General features: G+C 40.7%; 1 protein-coding gene across 1 annotated transcript in view; it reads right to left on the bottom strand.

Annotated features, from left to right (window-relative positions):
* Window positions 1–15,029, bottom strand: part of LOC107324272 (amine oxidase [flavin-containing] B) — a 47,293-nt gene extending 32,264 nt beyond the window's left edge. The window contains exons 1-2 of the mRNA XM_015884159.3: window positions 14,922–15,029; window positions 164–258 (exon numbers count right to left, since the gene is read on the bottom strand). Of these exons, the coding sequence (XP_015739645.2) occupies window positions 164–258; window positions 14,922–14,967 (141 nt within the window). The 5' untranslated portion in view covers window positions 14,968–15,029. The remainder of the gene's footprint in view (window positions 1–163; window positions 259–14,921) is intronic.
* Between the last annotated feature and the right edge of the window lie 7,767 nt (window positions 15,030–22,796).

Genomic DNA, 22,796 nt, shown 5'->3' with positions numbered 1-22,796 from the left:
AAGGGTGTCCTCTAGCAGGTAAGTTAAATAAGTACAAATATATGCATAAATACATTTATTCATAATATTTATATAGTGTGTGCACAATGTAAATCCATATATATCATACTTATGCAAACTAAGTGTGTGCATATATTGTATAAGTGGGTTTGGAGACAATTACCTTTACAGTGAAGGTTCTTCCACCAACCCTGTCATTGGCTTCTAGCAACACAACATTCAAGCCTGACTCAGTCAATAGCTTGGCAGCTGAGAGACCTGAAAGATAAGAAAAAGAAACAAAGTAAAAAATGAACTAGAAACTAGCTTCATTCCTTAAAATTTTTCTTTGTATATTTTTTTCTTCATTTTGCTTCTCTTCAAGCTGAGACACCAAGAGAGGGAGCAATGGGAATACAGGAGAGAACATCTCATTTTAGTTCTGATAACATAAATCCTTACAAATGCAGAGAAAATATCAGTCAGGCCCTCTAGCAAGTGTGTCAAGCCACTCTGGGAATTAAGGGAACTACAAAGTGTGTACAAGACAACGGGAATGCAACTTGAAACATCTCCACTTTTTAGGATCACCACTACCTTACACTTCAGCATGAACAAACAGATTTGTATAATCTGAGGTTGTTATTTTGGTCACATGTGGCTGAATTTCCAGTGTGATAGCAAGCAACATATTTTGACAGGCAGCGTGGTCTTCTTTCATGATAGGATGTGCTGAATTATGCTGAGTACACAGTAGGCTAGAAACCACACTCACACAGTATAATTTCCTTACCCGTTCTGGCTCCTGGTCTTGTCACCACTGGAAGGCAATCAGTTTCCTCATGATGTCTTAGTACATGCAGTTTTTGAGAAGGAGGAGGGAAATTAAGAGTCAAAGGAGATTGTTCTAAGTATAAGTCAGCCATGGAAGAAATGCCAAAAGCACTGGCAGGAAAAACAGATGGCCAAAGCTAGCATGGCAAGACTGAATGAAATGACAGTGATGAAAACACTTTATATAGCAGTCCTAGATAGAAAGAGTATCAATGAGAGCTACTAAGGGCACTGCAGAACATCCTGATGGCAAACTATTAGCCTGGGACTAGGAGATCCAGTTCTTGCTCCCAGAAGCAATGTTGGTTAAATAAATTAAGCTCTTCATTTCCCAGTGTCTAAAAGGAGATGATGTACACCTGTTTTTAAAGGACTTAAGCGTTTTCTGGAAAATAAATAAATAAATGAATAAAGTAGGAGGTGTTTTCGTTAAAAGATCATATTATCTTGCTTTTACTTCCAGCTTCATGAACTTAAGATAAATTTTCACATAATTGCTGATGAGTAGAGAAAACCATCAATGATACTGGTATTTCCATACTTTCCTATCAAGAAAACTAGATTATAAAAACATCCAGCTGGCTCAGCAGCCTTGACTACTCTCACAAATATTTAAGGAAGCCAAGGAGAACAGAATACAGAAAACAGTCGTGGTGCACAAACATGGCCCATATCTCCAAGCAACTTTCAAGAGCAGATTGGTTCTAGGAGGACAAATAGACCAAAAAAAATTCCCTAAACAAACACAGTTTACCATGCAAAGAGGAAAAAAAAAAAAAAAAAAGAAGAAAAAAAGAAAAAGAAAAAAAATGTTGCTCTTGAGCAAAGACAAATATTTGATCAGCTGGGACAAGTTCAATAGTATTTATTAATAATTTACAGATGATATATGATCTCAAGGCTGCTATCAGAGAAGATTTGTGCTGGCTTATCACACTAACAGGTATTGACTTATCAATTAATACTACTCAGCAACCAACACTGATTAAGCAGTACGAGATCTGACTTTCTTAATGAAAATCTAATGAATAAACATCTCAGTCCAGCTGGGAAAATAGCAAGCTTATTTCCAAGAGCTGAACAGACAGAGAAGCCTCTGAAGAGATGGCTCCCCAGACTCAAGTGGAAGACAGCTGGTTTCATAGGGCTCAGCACAGACACCATCATGTCATTTGCCTACGCACATCTCAGCCACATTACCACCTTCATCTCTCAGCTAGCCACTGTTTACTCCCTATTATTTATCTGGGGGCAGGTGTCACTTTCCTTTCCCATATGTCCATAAATGTACATTCTGAGGATGAATCAGTCTTTCCTTATGCATAAATAAAAAATAAATATCAGTATCAAGGTGTCAGGCTGGAATGGGCTGCTCAGGGAGCTGGTAGAATCACCATCTCTGGAGGTGCTCAAGAAACGTTTAGATGTTGTGCTAAGGGACATGGCTTAGTGAGGAAATATTGGTGGCTGGTGGATGGTAGGATTGGATGTATCTTGGAAGTCTTTTCCAACCTTGGTGATTTTATGATTCTACGAAGGAGAAAGACCAAGCAGAGCCTCCTTCTCCACTGACACTGCAGCATCCACACCGATTTCCAGTGGATGAGATCTCTATAAGGACAGGGATGTGTCCTTGAGGCTTGACTCTACAGTGAAAGTTGCAGGCTACAGGCACCATCTCACCACTTACTCCTTATCAATAGCTAATAGTCCACTTCCCTCTCTCTCATACATACAAGCTCCAGAATGGTCCAAAATTTTGCTGGATAAATGATGCAAAGGCGGGAAATGTAGCCACCCTTCAACTCCTCTGCTTCAGTACTAACAAATCTAACACTGGGGAAGAATTCCTGAGATTGTTTAGTCTAGATGATACTTATCTCTACTATTACCTGAAAGGAAGTTGCAGTGAGGTAGGGCTTGGCCTCTTCTCCCAGTTAACAGTGACAGGATGAGAGGTAATGGCTTTAAGTTGCATCAGGAGAGGTTCAAGGTTGGATAATAGGAAAAACTTCTCAGAATGATCAGTGAAGCAGTGGCACAGGCTTCTCAGGGAGGTGGTGGAGTCACTGTCCCTGGAGGTGTTCAAGAATTGTGTGGATGTGGCACTGAGGGACATGGTTAATGGGGATGAGTTGATGGTTGGACTAGGTGATCATAGTGGTTTTTTTCAACTGTGATGATTCTATGATTCTAAGAAGTGAAGGCAGAAGCTTAAGATCCAGATGGCACTGCTGAGAACCATATCAGGTCTTGCAGCACACACACAGGACAGGATAAAGCATAACTGCTGTTGCAAATACAACATTTTAGCACAGTATCAATACCTAAGAATTTTGCTGTTCTTGGTATTTCACATATTTGACATTATATCACTGCCATAGTACAGCCACATCACCCCTTGTCATTCTCTCCCTGGAGCTGGATCTCAGACTCCAAAAAGGAGCAATACTGCAATAACAGTGAGAGGACTGGATGATGCAGAGCTAGAGCTCTTGGCCACAGTGATAGAAAGACACATAGGGTGCCAAAACAGCAACAAATAGATATTGATACTAACACAAGTATCCAGCATGAGGCTGGGGTGTGCTTTCAGAATTAAAGAATTGGGAAACTCTTACAAATTACAATCTTTTTTCTGTCTAAGAGACAGAGGCTGATCAAGAGGCTTCTCTGTGATTAACATTCCACATAGCATTCCATAAAGCATGCACTGAGACTGGCTGAGAAGTTTAACCTCTTACATCTCAGTACTGTTTCCAGCTCACCTATTCATCTTGCACCTACTACTAGACAAGAGACAGATTTTTACTTTATCCCTGTAGCTCAAAAGGGAGGCAACCAACCATATTCAAACATAAAGTTCATCTGAAAGTCTGGCTAGTGTTGTTGTTACTCTCATTTCTTAGACAATGTTTTTCATACAGCAACATCTCAACCTTCTCTCTGGGGATATTTCTACCAAATCTGATATAAATTGCAATATTCAGTATTTGAATATACAAATTGCAACCTGAGACACTTTAACCACTTTAATGGGGACAGGTATTTAGGACAGCAACCATTGTAAGACAGCTTACAGAAGTACAACAGAATATATATATATATGCATACTTACGTATATACAGATGGCTAAGCAGCCCCACCTGCAGTTCTACTCAGTGAACTGATACACAATTAGTGCAAACAACAAAGAAGCAGAGATGCTAGGTATTATCTGAAGCCTCAGACTGAAAACACCATTGTGCTTAGATTATGGTAAAGCAGGCAAGCCTTTATCAGTTACCATGGCAACCCGTTATCTAAATGCAACCACTTGGAGATGCTGGTAGGAGATTGCCTTCCAGGGGATGTTATAATGTAAGTTCAAGCCACAGAAATCGTTTTTCCATCATGCAGCACTTTGCATGCACACAGATCCTACTCAGACGTAATAATCAGAAGAACTATTTAACATTACTTCTGACTTCTTTCTTCCCTGTTTGATATCTATGTGCCTATTAAGTATCCTAATGCACCATTTGATGAAAGGGCTTCATCACCAGTTCATGTCCTAACCTTCAAAATTTCCTTATATTAAGTGAACAATCAATGTGCATTTATTTTTTAATGGTAACGCTGAATTTCTGTGATAGGGCCCGATCCATACTCACATTTGAACTGATTAGTGCCACAAGTCACATTTTTCCAATGAAGCCTTAGAGTCAAAGAACAGCCTGTTCAAAAGAATTTCTAAGCACAATTTTTGAAAAATGGTCTCAATTTGGTAACACCAGACTGAATCCAGAGGAGGGCCACTAGGATGATCAGAGGGCTGAAGCACCTCTCCTATGAAGAAAGGTTGAGGGAACAGTTGAAGTTCAGTGCCAGGAGCACAACACAGTATATCACTGCAGTGCTGAAGCAAAAGAAGGAATAGGGAGCAAATCCAGAGGAAAGACATTTTCCTACCTGTAGCTGAGCAGCCATTTGGCACCTGTTTGTTTTCTCCTTGAAATATTCCATGGTTTCTTTACTGCATTATTGCATTAGAAACAGCAATTTAATAGCACCATTTTTGTTTGTGTTGACCTCTCTAATGAACAAAATCTGATTACCGCTCTGCTGCTGAGAGATTGAACCTGGCGCTGGTCACCTTTACCTCTGTCACTCATGATCGTAACTAAGTTAAAATATTTTAATTGAAACAATGGCTTGAGACAATAATGCCTACAAGGCACTGTAAGTAAGGACTAAAGAAAAAAAAAAAGGCAAAAGAAAACAGTAGCCTGGTGTCTGGGTGGTGGTACAGCCATTTTTTGCACCTTCCTTCTCAATACAAAACAGTCAAGCAATTTTTGCTCTCATGAATAATGATTTCCCTTTGTAAACTCAAGAGACATGCTCAGAATTGCAATGGAAGCCCTACAGCACAGACAGATAGAACTACACAGCTTGAAACTCAGCTCACATCAGACTGTTCAAGTGCTTGCACAAATAGCGGCATGCATAAGAGAATAATACTGAGTTTTCCTTCTTCACTGCACCCTTAGTCCTTTGCAATATAAGGTTTGCAGCATCCAGATTGCTCAAGGAGTCCTAGATGACAAAAAAAGAGAAAAAGGGATGACATGCAAAGGACTACATGGACAGTGAGATACTGCAACCTGACATTAACTTTTATTAACTCAGATCTTCACTTAGTTCTGTATGTTTTTAAATGTGAATGTACTCCTTTAACCTCTACAATTTTTAGTCACATCTGCAAAAGTACTTGAGATATTTTACTCAATCTCATGGAAGAAAAGGACAAAATCACAGTTCAGAACCTCATCACAGCGTACAGCTGTGTCTGAAAATTGTTGCCTTGGTCATTCTCCATATCTTATCTCCAAGCACTGAACAACACAGTGAAAGGTATCAAAGCAACATGCAGTTTCAGCATGAGGGGAAACACTCTTTCTAAGCTGTATTACTGCTCAGTGATGAATGCCACCTACAGTGTCTGAGCATATAAAAAAGCAACAGTTTCTGAAATCCTAATGAACAAATAAACATGTTATCATTCTGCCTGTCTAAAACGTGCATTTACTTAAAATATTGGTACATAGAGCGTAACATTTCTGCCTAGGATACAGTACTTCATGAGTAAATATAATTTATTCTTGTTAACATTTCATTGTTGAGCTGAGGCAGTGGGTTTTTCTATCCCGTGAGCTGGCTCCATAACCCTGTCACTGAGGTCAAGATGAACGTCCTACTGAGTTACTGCAACTTTACAAGAGCATCAGTTCTACTTCCAGCCCTCAACCTCATGTGATCTTTCCTTCCTGGCTATGTTTCTCGATGATTCATTTGTAGTGCAGGGAGGTGTATTTATTAAGCAGTCTAAATTTGTGCAAGGCTTCACACCTTGGAAGCAATACAAAGTCTGGCTAGCAATTAGTGAGACAAACAAACTGGTAGCACCTTAGCTCAAACCCTGTTACATGTAGAATGAAGACAGCTTATTGCATTTGTGTGGAAAACCACTTTCTACCATGCAGTTCTGCTTCAGCTTAGGTACTGAAACCACAGCTGTCCTGTCCTTAATCAGGCCTTCTCTTTAGTTTTTATTGCATTTTTCCACTTAAGGTTTCCACTGAAACTTCAGACTGACAAAACTGGGAACTGCAGCATTTTAAAGGATGAATATTTCCAGCATCAATCATTTACTGTGTGCTTTGTTTATTTTAAGAAATGCTAGTATCTTAGACATGGAGCAATAGATCTATTCAATGCCCAGCTCACACTTGAATCTCATGCTTAGAGTCGGAAGTTATTTTGTATGCTCCAGTGAGCTGCATATATATGTGTGTATACACACACACATTATATATATATACATATATATTATACGTATACGTTCCCTACATATACACAGGAAACCTGGGGAGGGACTTTTTATAAGGGCAGGTAGTGACAGGATGAGGGGGGATGGCTTTAAACTGGCAGAGGGTAGATTTAGACTAGGTATTAGGAAGAAGTTATTTACTTCTTAGTGATTGTGGTGAGACACTGGAACAGGTTGCCCAGTGAGGTTGTGGATGTCCCCTCCCTGGAGGCACTCAAGGGCTTTGAGCAACCTGGTCTAGGAGGAGGTGTCCCTGCATGTAGCAGGGGGGCTGGATCTAGATGGTCTCAAAGGTCCCCTCCAACCCCAACCATTCCATGATATGCTGAAGAGTTAACATTAATTGCATTTTCATTATGATTATCTGTACTGCAACATTATCTAACAGTTTCAATTCTAGGGCCACCTTCAGCTTAGATAATCCCTTCTCTGCTACTTTACAATTTATACTGCCTTAAAACACAGCAAGCAGAGGAAAGAACCAAAGCAGGCAGAGACAACTGAAAGACAAGGTAGCACTACATCAAACATATCATAGTATTAGAACCAACAAAGCTTAGCACATTAACCTGGGCATGACTCAGCCCCTTCCTGGCTGAGGCACTACAAGGGTAGCATCCTTTTAGGCATTACTGTTACATAGATACATAAAAGTAAATTAAATGCCTATTAGGCCTACTGAGGAGAAAAGTACAATATCAAACACATCTGAATTTACTAGAAATAAAAACTAAAAAAATCACCAGACTGTCACTCTCAGATCTTGATATTAAGGAACACAGAAAATTTCTCACATTTCTCCAGTTATTCACAGGTATCCATCTAGAGATGGTCACTTCATAGGGAAGCTATCAAAGCCCCCAGCTGAGCAACCATGTCCTCATTCTATGGTTGTTCATTTTAGTTTACCTTTTTCTTAATCTTTCACTAATTATTTTCATCCAATTCCATTTATAAGTTACAGATTTACATTGCCAGGGCTTGACTGCGTGTCAGTTTCAAACATCCACCATATCATGCTCTGGCTATTCTCTGAGAACTCATGCTACATATATGCACACCCTACATGTATACAAGCAGGTAGATTGCCTGGCTGAGCTAAGACATCAACTGGGCTGAGATACCAAAATCTGAGGACACAGATGTCACCTAGGAAGGCTCAAAAGGGAACCACTGTAGATTTCCAAGTGACTGTCTTCCCTCTCTCTCTAATTACAGGCAAAAGAAAACATATAAAATCATGAAGGTTGGAAAAGACTACTAAGACCATCTAGTCCCACCATTAACCCATCCCCACCATACCCACTGCTTACGTCCCACAGTGCCACACCTCCCTGTTTCTTGAACACCTCCAAGGACGGTGAGTGCACCACCACTTTTATATGGGCAGCCTGTTCCAGTGCATCGCCACTCTTAGCCATATGAGCTAAGCAGCTTATTTAATGTGTTATGAAAAAAGAAATACTTTACCACTGTATTTGCCCCATTCTGACAGAATGCGTGGGGGAAAAAAATAAAAAGGTGAACAAAGCACAAAAAAAGAAGAAGCATCCAAAGTGTAAAACAAAAGATTTCACACTATTTCCTCAGTTCTGCTTGTTACTTAGCATAACTTACTGATTCAGCCTCTAATGAAGCTAGTCACTTACTATTAACTCACACTGGAACAAAAGAGGTGTCTTGGTCCAACATTCAATGATTCAAACACAGATCTATCACTTGAGCAAACAAGGTGCAAGTTTACATGCAAGCTCCAGGCCACAAGGATATTATATAGCATGAACTGGCTGTTTGATCAGCTGTTGCTGTGTGCAGTCCACCATGAAGACTGTATTCAATGTTCTACCTTGATGGCATAATTCATCTATAAAAACTAGCTGACTGAGAGGCAGAGGGCCCAGTTGTGTCATATTTTAGAAACTGGAAAACACAATGTAGTTGAATAATACAGACATGATGTAATAGAATATGAAGTAATAGAACAGACATAACGAAATAGTTAGAAAGGCTTCAAGTGAATTAAAACTTTGTGGAACTCTTGAACCACTTGAAGGATGTCAAACAGAGGTCACTATCCTAATTGTTGCAATTGCAAGATGCCAGAGGCCCTAATGAACCATAGCCAGACTCTTCATTAAGTTCTAGCCACAGAGCACATAGAGCAGAGGTATGGTGGTGAGGGAATGGTACAGCTACATGCCCACCTTGCTTAGGCATAATGAAAGATGGCATAATTTCAGCATCAACATCATACCTCAAAATGAATTTTATTTTAAATAAAACAAGAGGTAGCTGAGGCAGACTGAGATAGAAATCACCCAAGCTTACTCAGAAACTCTTCAGTTCACCAAGACAGCTGCCTGCTTACCAGGTCTCCACAAATTCTCAAGTGGGTACATTGCACTGGCAGCACGGAAAGGGGTAGGGAAGAAAAGAACAGATGGAGGAAAACATGAATTGAATTCCTTCAAGCAGATTTTTCTTCTTTATTTTTCTTCTTCTTGGAAGCCTGCTCTACCCTAAGTAGCATCATCACTGCTTCTTGACCCTAAAGTCAAGGCAACATCGGTGTGGCTTGGTAGGCACTTTCCAGTCTTTTTGCTAAACCACTCAGAACTCAGTATCTCCTCAATTGAGATACTGAAAACTGACAGGAAAGAAGCTGGGCAAGATACAAATGCACAGATGAATTCTTGAAAATAATACGAGACATTCACGGTTCATGTAACACGGTACTGTAGTGTGTTCTTACTGACCACTGAAATCAGAAAAATGTATCTTGAACAAGGATCCTACATAATTCTTAAACACATCAGCCTCTACAAAGACCAGTTGATTAGATGAATGATCACATTTTAACAAACCATCTCATAGAGCAAAACCCTTAATATCTGACTTAAGTTTACAAGGATAAAATAGGTTATCAGCCCTGGAGGAAAACCATGTTAAGTTCAAAGACAGCTACATAAAAATTAAATGATTGAAACTATAATGACATGAAAGCAATTTCCTCATGTAATTAAAGTCCAACTAAATGATGGCTGATTTCAGAAACAGTATAACTGAGTGCTTTATAAATATATCAAGATAAATCCTCTGTAAAGGAAAACTAAAGCGAGGTTTTTAATCCACCATGGCACTGCCTAGAAAACTTTTATAACCAACATAAACTCTACCACTGCATCACTCTATGAAGTAGCTGCTAAGAAAGGGAGACAAAACACAAAGGCAAGCTCCTCTTGCTCTGGAAAGGAGCAGTGAAACAATATTGCTTTTCATTTTTAATCAACAGAACTATTTAACTACCGCTGTTGGTTATGCTACAGAGAAGCAAAATGCATCAGTGGGAAGTGTGCCAAAATCACCCAGATTGTTTACACACAATAGTAACTTCTGAAGAAGAGAAGCCTTCTTGGTTGACTGAATTATGTATAAGACCTAATTCATTGTCATTAGCTACTGTATGAAATGTGTAAACAAAGCAAACTCTCTGCTGGTTTATGATACTACACATGATGCTAGAAGTTTACTTCTGGGACAATCAGGCTGTCTAAGCTTGTACTGCTCAGGCTGTCTATTAAAGCAATAAAAACAGGCCTACTTAGCTTTTTGCCACAGTTCTTTAGAAAGACCAACGCCACTCACCAGCTCCCTTTAAGTCCCTGGATACATCAGACACCCTTAACAAACCATGTATGGAGCCAGAGGAATAGGCTGCTACTCTCAGCCTCTAGGACTGTGGGCAATGGAGTTCGATCTGGACTCGTGTCATAATGGTGAATATCTCTCCCATTTGGTGGAGATTAACACTATACCCATTTGCCACAATGGAAGGAGCATGCTGAATTGTGACTTTAAAATTACTCCTACCCTTGCTGAAACCAAAGAGTAAAATGGGCAAATCAAATTTCATAGAAATACAGAACTTATCTTTCAGCAATCTACTGATGCTACAAGACAATTATAGAAAGGAAGAATAAAACTAGGAAAGGAGACGACATACAGGATGGAGATGGGGATGCAGGTGCATATCTGCTGACAGGGTGGCACAACAAATTTTTTACTGCGCCTCCATAGACAAAGAACACAAAAGTGGAAAGTTTAGTCTTTCCATGTTATACCTTTGAATCATATAACTAAAAGTATTCCAAGGCAGAAAGTTTGCAGTGTCTTTGCTAGTAAATAATGCAGAACAACAGGAGATCTGCAGAGTAGAACAACTGTACCTTGAATATCCCATGTCATGTATGTGAAAGATGCTTTACTTCAGACTAGTTCTTATATCCTACGGACTGAACATCCTATTCAGGGGCTGGAGCTCAAATGGCAAGCTCGTGGAGCATGACTCCTCAAGAAAAAATTAATGCAACGGTTTGCTTTGACAGTGCTTTGTGATACATACCATAGAGCAGTAAGCAGGGTCAATCAGAAGACCTGCTTAAGATGCACATCTGCTCTGAACCAACACACTAATGCACATTAATATCTAGTACCACCCCTGGTGTTGTTAGGTGCTAGTCCAGTGCTAAACTAGACTATAACTAATCTACTGAATTACAAGTATCACACCAGGAGATTCCCAAGCAAACAACACACTGAACTGTCTTACAGAGGACTTTCATTTTCTTCTGTGTCTAATCTTGTTTGTCAAAAATAGAGAATTCAGCAGTGCAGACAATGTATCAACTGTGAAGGTTGCAGTCTGCAACACTAACATGAACTGGTACACACAAACTTGTGTTCTCCAGCAGTCACCTCTGTAACAGTTACTCAGGAACCTTTTGCAGAAAGTTTGGTATCCTAACTTATCTTTTTTGTTCCTTCTGAGATAGTTTTCTTGTTTTGCTGTTTGTATGTGATGAACTTGCCCTAATACCAGCCTTTTGTAATAGTTAAATAAATTCAAAAGCTTTGCTTAATGATGCATTGCCTTGGGAGATGAAAGTGCTTCTTCAGACAGAAGAGAAAGCTTCTTAGCACATCAACTTTCAGATCAACTAGGAGGTATCAGCGAGTGACTTACAACTACTGTCCTGGCTGCCTAGGCTACCAGCCTATCTCACAGCATTACACAGCTGCTTTCTGCACTGTTTATTTTGTATTGCCAAGGTTTGTGTGAAAAATATGTCAGTTGGCAGGCTCTGCTTAATTGCTTTGTGTTCCTTCGCAGTAGCCATGAACACAGTTGAAAACAGAAGGAAGAACTCCTTATGGCGGAGACAGACAATTGAAAATGTGAAGAAGGGGCTTATATGAGTAGAGAAGATTCTCTTTGCCTTCTGCATCCTACTGAGAGTGGTACCCCTCTGCAGAGGGACTTGGAGATGGTCACAGTCCTCCCTCAGAAGGGTCCAATCCAATGCATCATTCAAGGTTATTTCAATCATGCCTGTGTGTTTGTTTTTCCAAATAGATAGATGGTACAGGGCTACTAGATTGAGAATGCTCTCTAAAAATAGCACCTTCTTTGACAAACTGGATTTTTTTCAAGAGAGAACTACTATGACACTGTAAATATCCACCAGGGAGAAAAAGGAAGACACCAGTAAGCAAGCAGAGGAAGTTATATATCTCACATATATTTTTCTTGTGATGCATCTTATGTTTTGTTTCAAAAACTGATTTTGCCCTCTGCTTCAGTCTATTTTAGAACAAAATGAACATCTTCAGATAACAGCCCCCAGAACACCTGACCTGTTTTGTTTTGTGTTCTACTCTAAGTAAATTGAAATTGACTTACAGATGGAGTGAGAGATACTGTAATCATACAGTGCATTAGACCTTCACACAAGTAGAGACTTGAAGAGTACAATCACATCTCAATACCACAATGATAGGAGTGTAAATATTTTATAAATCTACCATTTTGATAGAAATATTTTTGTTATGGCAGGTTTTCAGTCAGAAAAAGTTCTCCAAACTGAACAAGCCCAGCTCCCTGTCTTCACAGGAGAGGTGCTCCAACCCTCTGACCATCTTCACAGCGCCCTCTGGACCCAATCCAACAGCTCCACATCTTTTTGTCTTGGGTGGCCCTAGGCCTGGATACAGTATCTCAGCATAGATGTGTGAGATCCTCTCTCTCCCTGCTGGCCTCCTCTTCTTTTGATGCAGCCCAGAAAACAGCTGGTTTTAAGGGCTGCAAGCAGGCACTGTGTGTTAATGTATAATTTTTCATCTGCCAGTACCTCTAAGTTCTTCTTCACAAGGCTTCTCCCAGTTCATTCATCACTCAGCCTGTATTTCTGTTTGGGATTGTTCCAACCCAAGTACAACACTTAGCATTTGGCCTTGCTGATCTTCACCAGGTTCACATGGTTCCACTTCTCCAGCCTGTCCAGATCCCTCTGGATTGAATCCCTTTATCTCTGTCCTTTCAACTGCAATACTTAGTGTTGACTCCAGACTTGCACACAGATAAAGGACAGGTAAATCAGGAGTAGTAAATAACAGCTAAAGTAAAGTGACTGAAGAGAGTCACTAGTAATTCTTGTGTGTGTGTATTTTTCAAGCCTCTGTGTGGGAGCTGGAGAAAAGCTGCTACAGCACAAGGACAGAGTACTTTAGAACAATCTGGTGTAGAAAAAAGTAAGTGGAAAACTGGTTTCTGACAACCACATGCCACTTGCTTCTGTCTGCAGGTAGAAAAGAGCGAAGCATACAAGTGAACACGACACAGCACTGCTGCTCTGCTCCAAGAGAAAACATATGAAGTCTGTGCAAGCTTGCCATGATAATATTCCCATGGCAACAATGAAAACCGAGGACATATTAAAATCTGTTACACTAACTCTGATTCCAACTCATTAAAGAGAAGGAACCTGTAGCACAGCTTCTGTACAAAAACATGCTACTGAGGCTTTAAAAGGCATGAATACATAACAGTTGTTAATTTGCTGGAATGTTTTCATTATGAAACAAGGTATAAGTTAAAAATTAGCCATAGGAGTGTGTTTATAATCAATTCTGTTTCATAAAACAGGGATTTTTGCTAACCACATAAATACACCTCAAACATTTAATAATTATTCAGCAGTTTCTTATCACAGCACCATCCTTAGGAAAAGATATCAGAGTCTAAAGGCCCAGGCAGCTCATGGAAATAATCAGCTCTAAGGCAACAAGGTGGGTAAGCCCTGTGGAACAAACACGCCATTATCCCCTGCATATTGTACACCTTCCTTCCACAGTGCACACCTCAGCATAGCGCTTATGCAAAAATTAATCTAACTTATATGAATAAGTAGGGGAAATTAAAAGCCACGCTAAATAAAAAAGGAAGGATGAGCTTACTGGGCTTTCCAACCTTAATGATTCTATGATTCTAGATGCTTTGTGACATATTTTGATTAATTTGTTTGCAACACAAGAGATGCTGTTTGGATCTGTGGACATGCATAATCATTATGAACTAATGAGACTAACATGTCATAAGCAGAGGAACTACCACAACGCATACCTTCCAACATGCACAGGCCAAATAGCAGCTGTTTCATATGTCAAAGGCACAGAAGAAAAACTAAGATAATCTATCACACACACTGCAATTTAATTGGGCCCATGCACCTCAGAACAAAATGCATGAGCAAGATTCATTCTGGGCATGCACAGCACTCTTCCAGCAGGATTAGGCTCAAAAGCAGATTGCCTCCGAGTGCAACAAAGCTCACAGGCCTGCTGTTACTTTCTGCAGGCTGCTGATCTCACCTCCATTACACCTGGGCTCACCTCCATTACACTTGGGCTGAGAAGGACTAGAGACTGTGGAAATGACCCAGCTGCTTTCTGGCATCACTCCTTTATGCTTCTACCTGCTCTAAACGGAAGACATCCCAACACTTATATCAGTCATTTGTGACCAAGGGCCTCTACGTGACATCTCTGGACTCAACCTAGAAGCAACAGAGTGCATACCCCTCGTCTGTCCCAAACTTCCAGGGATAAGAATGACGTGGGTTTGGAGAATGTTGAGGCAGGACAGCAGAGAAAATTAAAAAATAATTAAATAAATAAAACTAAGCCTGCACAACCTGTGACAGCCTGAATTACGGACGCTTTACACTTAAAGACTCGTAAACTGAGACACCAGCGCTGCCTTCCCCAACCTGCCCCCGGCAGCGCCCAACTCCTGGAGCACGGACCCCCGCAAGGCATCGTCCCGGAGCCATCATCCCCCACCACCCGACCGATGCTCAGTCCCCGTACAGTGCCGACCCTGCCCTCCCGCCGGACCCACCTGATATACCGCCCCCGACCACGATCACGTCGCATTTCTGTGCCATGGCGCTGACCCCCGCCCCGTCTGCTGCCACCCGCCCTGTCGCGGCGACGGCTCCGGACTGGCTCCGGTGGGCGGGCAGCACAGCCCCGCCCAGCCTCCGGGTTCCGCCTCTCGTCGCCCCGGCGGTGAGGGACCCCGCCTGGGGAGGCGGCGGGGGTGAGGTTAGTGCAAAGGCCGGGGCAGATTGTCCTTCACCCGCCTCCCGCGGGACTGAGCTTTTGCAAAAACAAGTGTCAGTACCTTCACCTTTAGGCATTTAGGCTGGCTTCATACAAAGCCAGAGCAGTTTTCCATCTCTAGGGGTTTCTACTTTACCATAAGTGGAGCTCCAGGAGTCTGGAGATGGTACACGTGTGCTAATGTTAGCAGATGACACCAAGCTGGGTGGTACAGTTAACACAATAGAAGGAAGGGAAGCCATCCAGAAGAACCTGGACAGGCTTGAAAAGTGGGCACGTGAACTTATTGAGGTGCAGCAAGGCTGAGGCCAGGGTGTTGTCTTTGGATCAAGGCAATTCCAGATACATACACAGACTGGGAGGAGAGCTGTCTGAGAGCAGCCCTGCTGAAAAGGACTTGGGGATGCTCTGCCTTTGTGCAACCTAAAAGAAGGGAAATTAAGTTAGACGTTAGGAGGTAATTCTTTGCACAGAAGGCAGTGGGACTCAGCACAGGCTACCTGGAGAAGCTGTGGTGCCACATCCCTGGAAATGCTCAAATATGGGGCTTCAGGCAGCCTGAGGTGGTGTGGGGCAGCCCTGCCCATTGGAAGAAGTTTAAAGTATATGATTTTTAATGTCCCTTTCATCCTAAGGCTAAGTTCTGTGTTTCTATGACTCTGTTCCATCTGCACAGGTTATATCTCTAGCCATCATACCTGATCTTCCCCACATAGCTGGCTCAAGGCAGAAGGGATCCAACCCCAAGAAGCTTCTGAACCAAAGGCATTTATCAGTCTATGCCCTTCTCCATTTCCTGGAGCCATACATTGAAAGAAACAAGCTGTGACAGTCTGGACAGAATTCTCTCTTTTTCTTCCACAATAACTCACATGATAGTTTCTGGTGTGCAGAGACAGGGAGAGTTGTGACAGGAGTCACAAATGTTGACTACAGCAGGTGCAGTCATGTCTTTTTAAAGAGAATGGAAGGGAGGAAAATGGGGGAGTTAGAAGGCAGGATGAAGATGGGTCTAGATCAACTGCAACGTTAATCACTTTGGACTCATCTCTTTTTCTTGTTGCCCTTGTGTTTATTGCTTGATGTAGTGTTTCAGGATGGCTGAGGATGAACTGGGATCTAGTGTTGCTTGAGGCAGTAGAAAACAGCCATGTATTTGTTTCAGAGAGATGCTGGGAGATGATTACTGTTGATCAGCAGGTCTGCAGAGCCATGTTACCTCTAGCCTGTGGAGGGCCTGGTAGTTTCCTCTCCCATTCTTGTTCTTGATCAGTTGTCTTTGAGATTTTCCATCATTGTGGATGTGAATAGCAGTAACCACAGAATCATAGAATATCCTCCATTGAAAGAGACCTGTGAGAATCACCAACTCCAACTCCTGGATTCACACAAGACCATCTGAAAATCAGACCATGTGTCTGAGAGCATTGTCCAGATAAGGATATTTGCACCATTAAAAGCATCATAAATCTCTCCCTCTGAAAACAGTTTTTCTGAGTGTTACCAGCCCTGCCTGAAACATTTCCACCTGACTGATCATTTACAGGAAAAAGTTCCTTATTTTTAAGAAAACTAGTTAACACTGAAAAGTTAAACAGGTCTCTCCAAGCAACTTGAATAAAAATAAGTTATTGTGAGGCTGCTGAGTCTGAATTAACAGAAGATGCAATTTTTGGCATTTCTTGAGAGAAATACATGTTCTTAATCCAATTAAAAGAGAATCTGTCTCATTTAAGCAGATTAAATCAAGTTCCAAAACCTCTTCATTCTGAGGGACACACAATTATTAAATGGCTGCCAGAAATAGCAGTTGTAAATACTTCTTTCAAATCCCATGTGAAAGGTTGAATGTGGAAGAAGGCCATTCCAAAAGCAGAAGAGAGTGATTTTATTTGGGCAGTTAGCACAGATAGCTATGGTTACATCTGTATCTAATGCCAAAAGCCACAGATCCCAACATCAACAACACTTAGGCTTCAGATTCTCCTGGTCCCTGCCATCCTCCTGGTCACCTAAGGAATCAACAATATTTTTCAAATATGAGTGAAACAAAGAAGGCTGTATTGTCTGAAATTAGATGACATGGTGCATACCCTTGAGTCATTTGAAGGTCCACAGGAGCATTTGAAGGCAAGAACCTTCAAAGGGCTGTTGAGATACAGTTAAGTGAACATCTGGGTCATTAAACCTGGTATCCTGACACTGAGGTTGCAAAATCCTTCTGGTGAATAAATCTAGCTCTACCTAGAGCAAGCCAATCTCTCCTAAAGCCAGATGAGTTGTTTTTCCTCCTTTTTCTTGCAATTAATCCATTTCAAAGTTTCATTTTTTTTCATCTCAGGCTGTTCTGCTTCAAAAGTGTTTACACAATGGTGCATTTGAACAGAGATCATATTCCCTGTTCTGCTTTCCTGTTCACGGGGTTAACACTAATCAAGCCTTTAGCATCCACCAGTGCAGGGAGGCACATTTACTGATCCTAATATGTCCATACCACACCTGCCTTAGTCAAAGTGTATTTATCTACAACATGTAGATGTAATCCTAATAAAGCTGCTTTGATGGAAAAAAGATTTGCTTATGCCTGGAAACATCTAATCATGTTTGGATTCTGTTTCTGTTTTATAATGGTCCCATTACTTCTCACATCCCATGTGGTTCCATCTAATTTAACAGACAAAGGATTTTTCTACCCGGATTTTGGTACATTATCCTTTGAATGCACATTGTTGCAAGCAAAGCAAATTTCTGAGAAAACAGAGCAATTGAGAGTCTCCACATTTTATCAGCTTGGAAGGGAACTCGCCTGGGACCTGTACAAGTGTATTGTTTCCATAAATTTCCTTAGACACTTAGACACTGTGGTAATAAGATAGCATAAATAGCTATACTGTCTGGCAGAAAATGTACTAACAGCTGTGGACTATCTTTTGAGAAATTAGTGGAAAGTTGATGGAGTAGGGGGTCAAAGCCAAAGATCTCCAAACTTACAAAGACTAAGAGGTAGAATTCAGGCTCATGATTCATGACTGTCTGGTCAGTGGTTGGTAAAAACACAGCACAGAGTTCTAAATTACACATCTTGTCAGTTTCTGCTCCTTATATAGCAGTGCTTTTAATAAACAAGCTTTTTGTTGTTTATGTTACTGTCTCTCTTCATCATATTCAGCTAGAAAGTATCCACTTCAGGAAAAGATGGTTTTCACTGCTGAAATTTCCTGCCAGGATTGACTTTAATCAAAGTGGCAGAGTGGATTCCTCCTTTAGCAGCAAGCTGTTTTAGCACCTGCATCACCAAGGTGCTTCAGCAAGAGCAGTGCAGTCAGAGCCAAGAATCCTGGGTCCAGATGCCAGCTCTCACTGCAGCAGGTCCATATCAGCAAGCTTTGGACACTCATCATGTCTCCCACCCTTCCCCATCACCACTACCATCCCTTACTGCACGAGGAGGCAGCCCAAGCACACAGACAAGAGCAGCACAGACTCCCAGAGCTTCATAACTCTACTTGGGATACAAAAACTAAATGGTCTTAGTCTGTTTTAATGTCAGATGGTCGGGCTCAGGAGCACAGTTTCAAAGTCTAGAAAGAACCTTAAGGAATCACAGACACATGTGGAAAAACTACACAAAGAGAAGGATGACAGATTGGTTGTGAAGTCTGAAAATGTACCTGGTGAATTTGATCTTTGTGCTTCATTATTTCTGATGGAGAATTCTTTGAAGGCACATTGCACACTGCCTGTTACCTCTATTCTTCAATCACATCGTGCAGCTCTTCCAGTTAGCATTTTAGTTTCTGTTACATACTGACATTACAGAAGATAGGCGTACAGTTTTACACGATTTCAAATTCTCTGAAACAATTGGTGCATAAATAGTGAAAGCACATGGCAGTGCTTTTGAAATACAGTGCAATTAAATGAGCATAGGCTTCATGTCTGGTTTTCCAATAAATGAAAACTCCTGCAAGGAGTTCAGGAGGTTGTCTAATCAATCCCTTTGCCCTAAAGCAGTATCAGCCAAGATCAAAATGTATCTTGATTAACCTAAGAGCCTAAATGTTAGCAGCCAAGATTCTGAATCCAGCATAAAACAGTCTGACATTAATCTAGAGCTAATAAGCAAAACCTGGATATTTTATCAGCCAAATTCCTTTCCAAGTAGGACTGACTATTAAATATAAAACCTACAAGATTAAGCCCATTAGTAAATTGGTTGTGTAAATACAAACATGCTTCCCTTGAGCACAAAGAACTGTAGTGCAAGACCAGAACAAGGGCCTGAGTACCAAGATTGTAGAATCATAGAATGGTTTGAGTTGAAATGGATCTCAAAGATCACCTAGTTCCAACTCCCTGCCATAGTAAAGAGCATTCAGTGAAGGCAATAGAAGCAGTAATTAATACTTCTAACCTAGGAAAAAAAAGAGAGAGAGAGAAAGAGAAATCAATGCCAATCTTCCCTAGAAACTTACCACTTGCATTGTTTTGTACAGAACATAAGATCTTGTCCTTGCTCCTGAAAAAGAGCTTCTGAGTTCAGGATGGATTGGCTCCCTGTTCTTCTGCAGAGACCAGGGCCATCTATGCAAAAGATGTGTCCTGGTCACCCTCTCTGCCTTTTATTGGTGTCCCTCCATTTCCTGAGGCAAAGCTGATACATCTCCTTGAACAGGCACGGAGAGCCACTTCATACAGGAAGGCCTTGCTAATTATTAAAATCATAGCAAAGATGTTACGCACCTGTAGAACAGTCAGTCATTTGTCTGCTGTACCGTAATTAAGTTTTTGTCCTATAATTGCCCTTTGCACTATGTATTTCCTAAACAATCAAAATGGAAGCTCCATGAAGTGCAGACTTTAATCCAAATATTCCTCTGCTAAGTCCTGTGGGATCAAGGCTTGATCCTGTTCCTCAAGGTTTTGGGTAGAGTTTCCATGCTCATATTATTTTTCTTTCTGTTATACACACAGGTTTTATTCTTCTCAAGCCTAGGCTTTCTCCAAACTTTTTAACTGCCTTTCTAAATCCCAAGTACAGCTCCTTATCAGTTTCTCCATATATACTGCTCTTAACACATCTTCCAGAGAGTAAAAAATACATAGGTATGCACTTGTTGGCTCTACAGTAGTTAAAAATCAGTAAAATCTAGAGCTAAGATTGTTGGGCTTTTTGAGTTGTCTTCCTGTTATTTTTTTGTCTAGAACAATAATTTTCGGATGCAAATATTTTTTTTCTCCTCATATTTGCCATGATCAATATTTTACTTTCATGGGGGGTCCAGCATGTTGTTACTGTTACTATAAGTCAAGATTCAGAAAGGATAGGTTTTGGAAGAAATTAGAAGTAGAAGAATGTTAATGCATTTAAGAAGTTTGCTGAGGTTAGACAGACTTTTATCTAAGCCAAGTTTCTGGAACTGATACCTGCCCTGTGATACATGAACAGATGTACAAAAAATATCACATCTGGTAATTTTTATGGCAAACAAACATTACTTTTATGTTGTATCATCTTGGTGAAGCCGCTAAAGAAGTTTTCTCAGTCAGGACTTAGGAATTCAGTCGTAAAAGCTTTACTGCTGATGTAAGATTTTAATAAATCAAGTATATTTGCATACTTTCATACTTGAAGAACATGTATAGGCAATGCTGGAGAGAAATGGCCTTTTGAATATTGGCTAGTGATTTCAAATACCCTGAGCTCATTAGAATTTTGTCTAGGATTGACTGACCAAAAAACACAGTAGAAAATAAGCAAAGTAAATACATCAGGATTAATTAACTGACATTTTCATAGGAGACTTTGGAATTGTAAACATTATAAACCATGAGCCTTGCTTAATGAAGGAATTCATTCTGAAGTGAGATTCCTTGATACTGGACATCCCTTTACTTTTTACCCACTGGCTCTTAGTGCATTACAAGAACTCACTTCCCAGGCAAACAGCTGCAGGTTTTCTTCTAAAGAAAGTGCTGCACAACATGGAGTAGTGCTCCTTTCCACAGCTGCTAGACTCTGTGCTCTGCAGCTCTGGTCCCATGGTGAGAGGTGAGAGATCTTGTAGAATCTACCTTGTAACCACTGATTTATACACCCTGGAGTCAAATTCTTAAGACCCTCTGCTTCTGCCCTTGAGCTGTGTCCCAGTGAAAGCCAGCACTGTTGTCATGCCCCTAGGAGATGGCTATGTGTAAGAATGCTTTCCAGGTTCAGTGCTAGTTGCAGATCTGGGCTGGCCTGCGGTGTCTGCATTTACCCAGATTGAATGAAGGTCAGAGATAAAACTGCAGGTTTTGCATTTCCATTGTGCTGATGGAGGACCAGACCTCCTGAAGCCAGAATGATGGCTACATTTGTAATATTGCAAATGGTTTCCATACTGAACACATTGCTATTCCATGTAAGGAAATAGTAAGACAGGAGTTGTAGAGAAATACAGCACAATATACTTGGTTATTACCCCCCTTTAACAGTCTTTCCTGCCACCCTGAATGGGAAGGAAGAAGGTGGTCAAGTCTTTAACAATACAGAGTTCTCCAAGGGAGCTCGTCTGTATCTTAAATTCTTGTTTTATCTCTCTCAAGATCATGTCTAGAATTTTCAGTGTCGTGTTTTCCTTGGCAATAACCCTCTGTAAAGTTAATGGTACTCGTGGCTTATAAACCAGGCTCAGAACTTTTATTTCAAGTCCTCATCTTGCTGTTATATGCCAGTGTCATAATACCTAAACACACAGCAGTTTGCTGTGCTTGAAAGAGGTCACAAATGCATACAAAACTTCAGTTATGAAGTGTACACAGTGAAGTGCACATAAAACTTAGATGAAGGACTTCATGGTGATAGGAGGCTAACATAGCACAACTATTGGTAGAGGTACTACAGATGTGTGAATGCTGTGACTTTTCATTGATCCAGACATGGAATACGGTCATGACAGCTGTTTGATGTTGGTTGATTTCTTCACTACATAAAGCTGCTGTTTGTTTTAACTTAATTCTTATAAGTATTTGTAACAGCAGCTTATGCAAAGTGTCCAGAGCTCCAGATGATTGTTGACCACAGAAACATGTACAACACCCATGGAGTGGGCATGTTTTAATAGAGGTAAGTGCAGGCTCAGAATATAATTCATCCATGGACAGTCTTGCTGGCATACCACAAATCTTCTGTGGCCAGAGTACACTCAACTGATGAATTTGGGGAGTGTTTCAAACTTGAAGACATTGGAGCCTGGTTCTGGGGTTTATATTTTAAAATGGCATTGAGCATTTAGGTACTTCTTCAGAATAACATTTCCTCATATGGCAAAGGTTAGATAATACAATGCCATGGGCATTCAGTGTAATTTTTTAAAAAAGTGGTTTCCAAAATTCGTAGCTTGCCAGTCTTTATCATTTCACAGACAGGGAAATGCATCGTGAACAGAAACCTTTTCCAGAGATAGTGGGGTTGCTTACAAGTCACCAAATAATGTCATTCCAAATTTTAAAAGAAATGACTCTTTGTACCCTGTAAATGAATTCTGAGGATCTGTTTGTCTTCAAAGCATGGTGTTCTGTGAGACTGTGGCAAGAGATCTGCAGATGATCACGGAGCTAATGTCTTTGCAGAATTTGTAATTAGAGTCCTGTGCTAAAGAGGCGTGAT

The sequence above is a fragment of the Coturnix japonica genome, chromosome 1, assembly GCF_054131305.1.
Source record: "Coturnix japonica strain WE chromosome 1, WE-NBRP24, whole genome shotgun sequence".
NCBI classification, from domain to species: Eukaryota; Metazoa; Chordata; class Aves; order Galliformes; family Phasianidae; genus Coturnix; species Coturnix japonica.
This window is presented reverse-complemented; position numbering and strand designations above follow the sequence as displayed.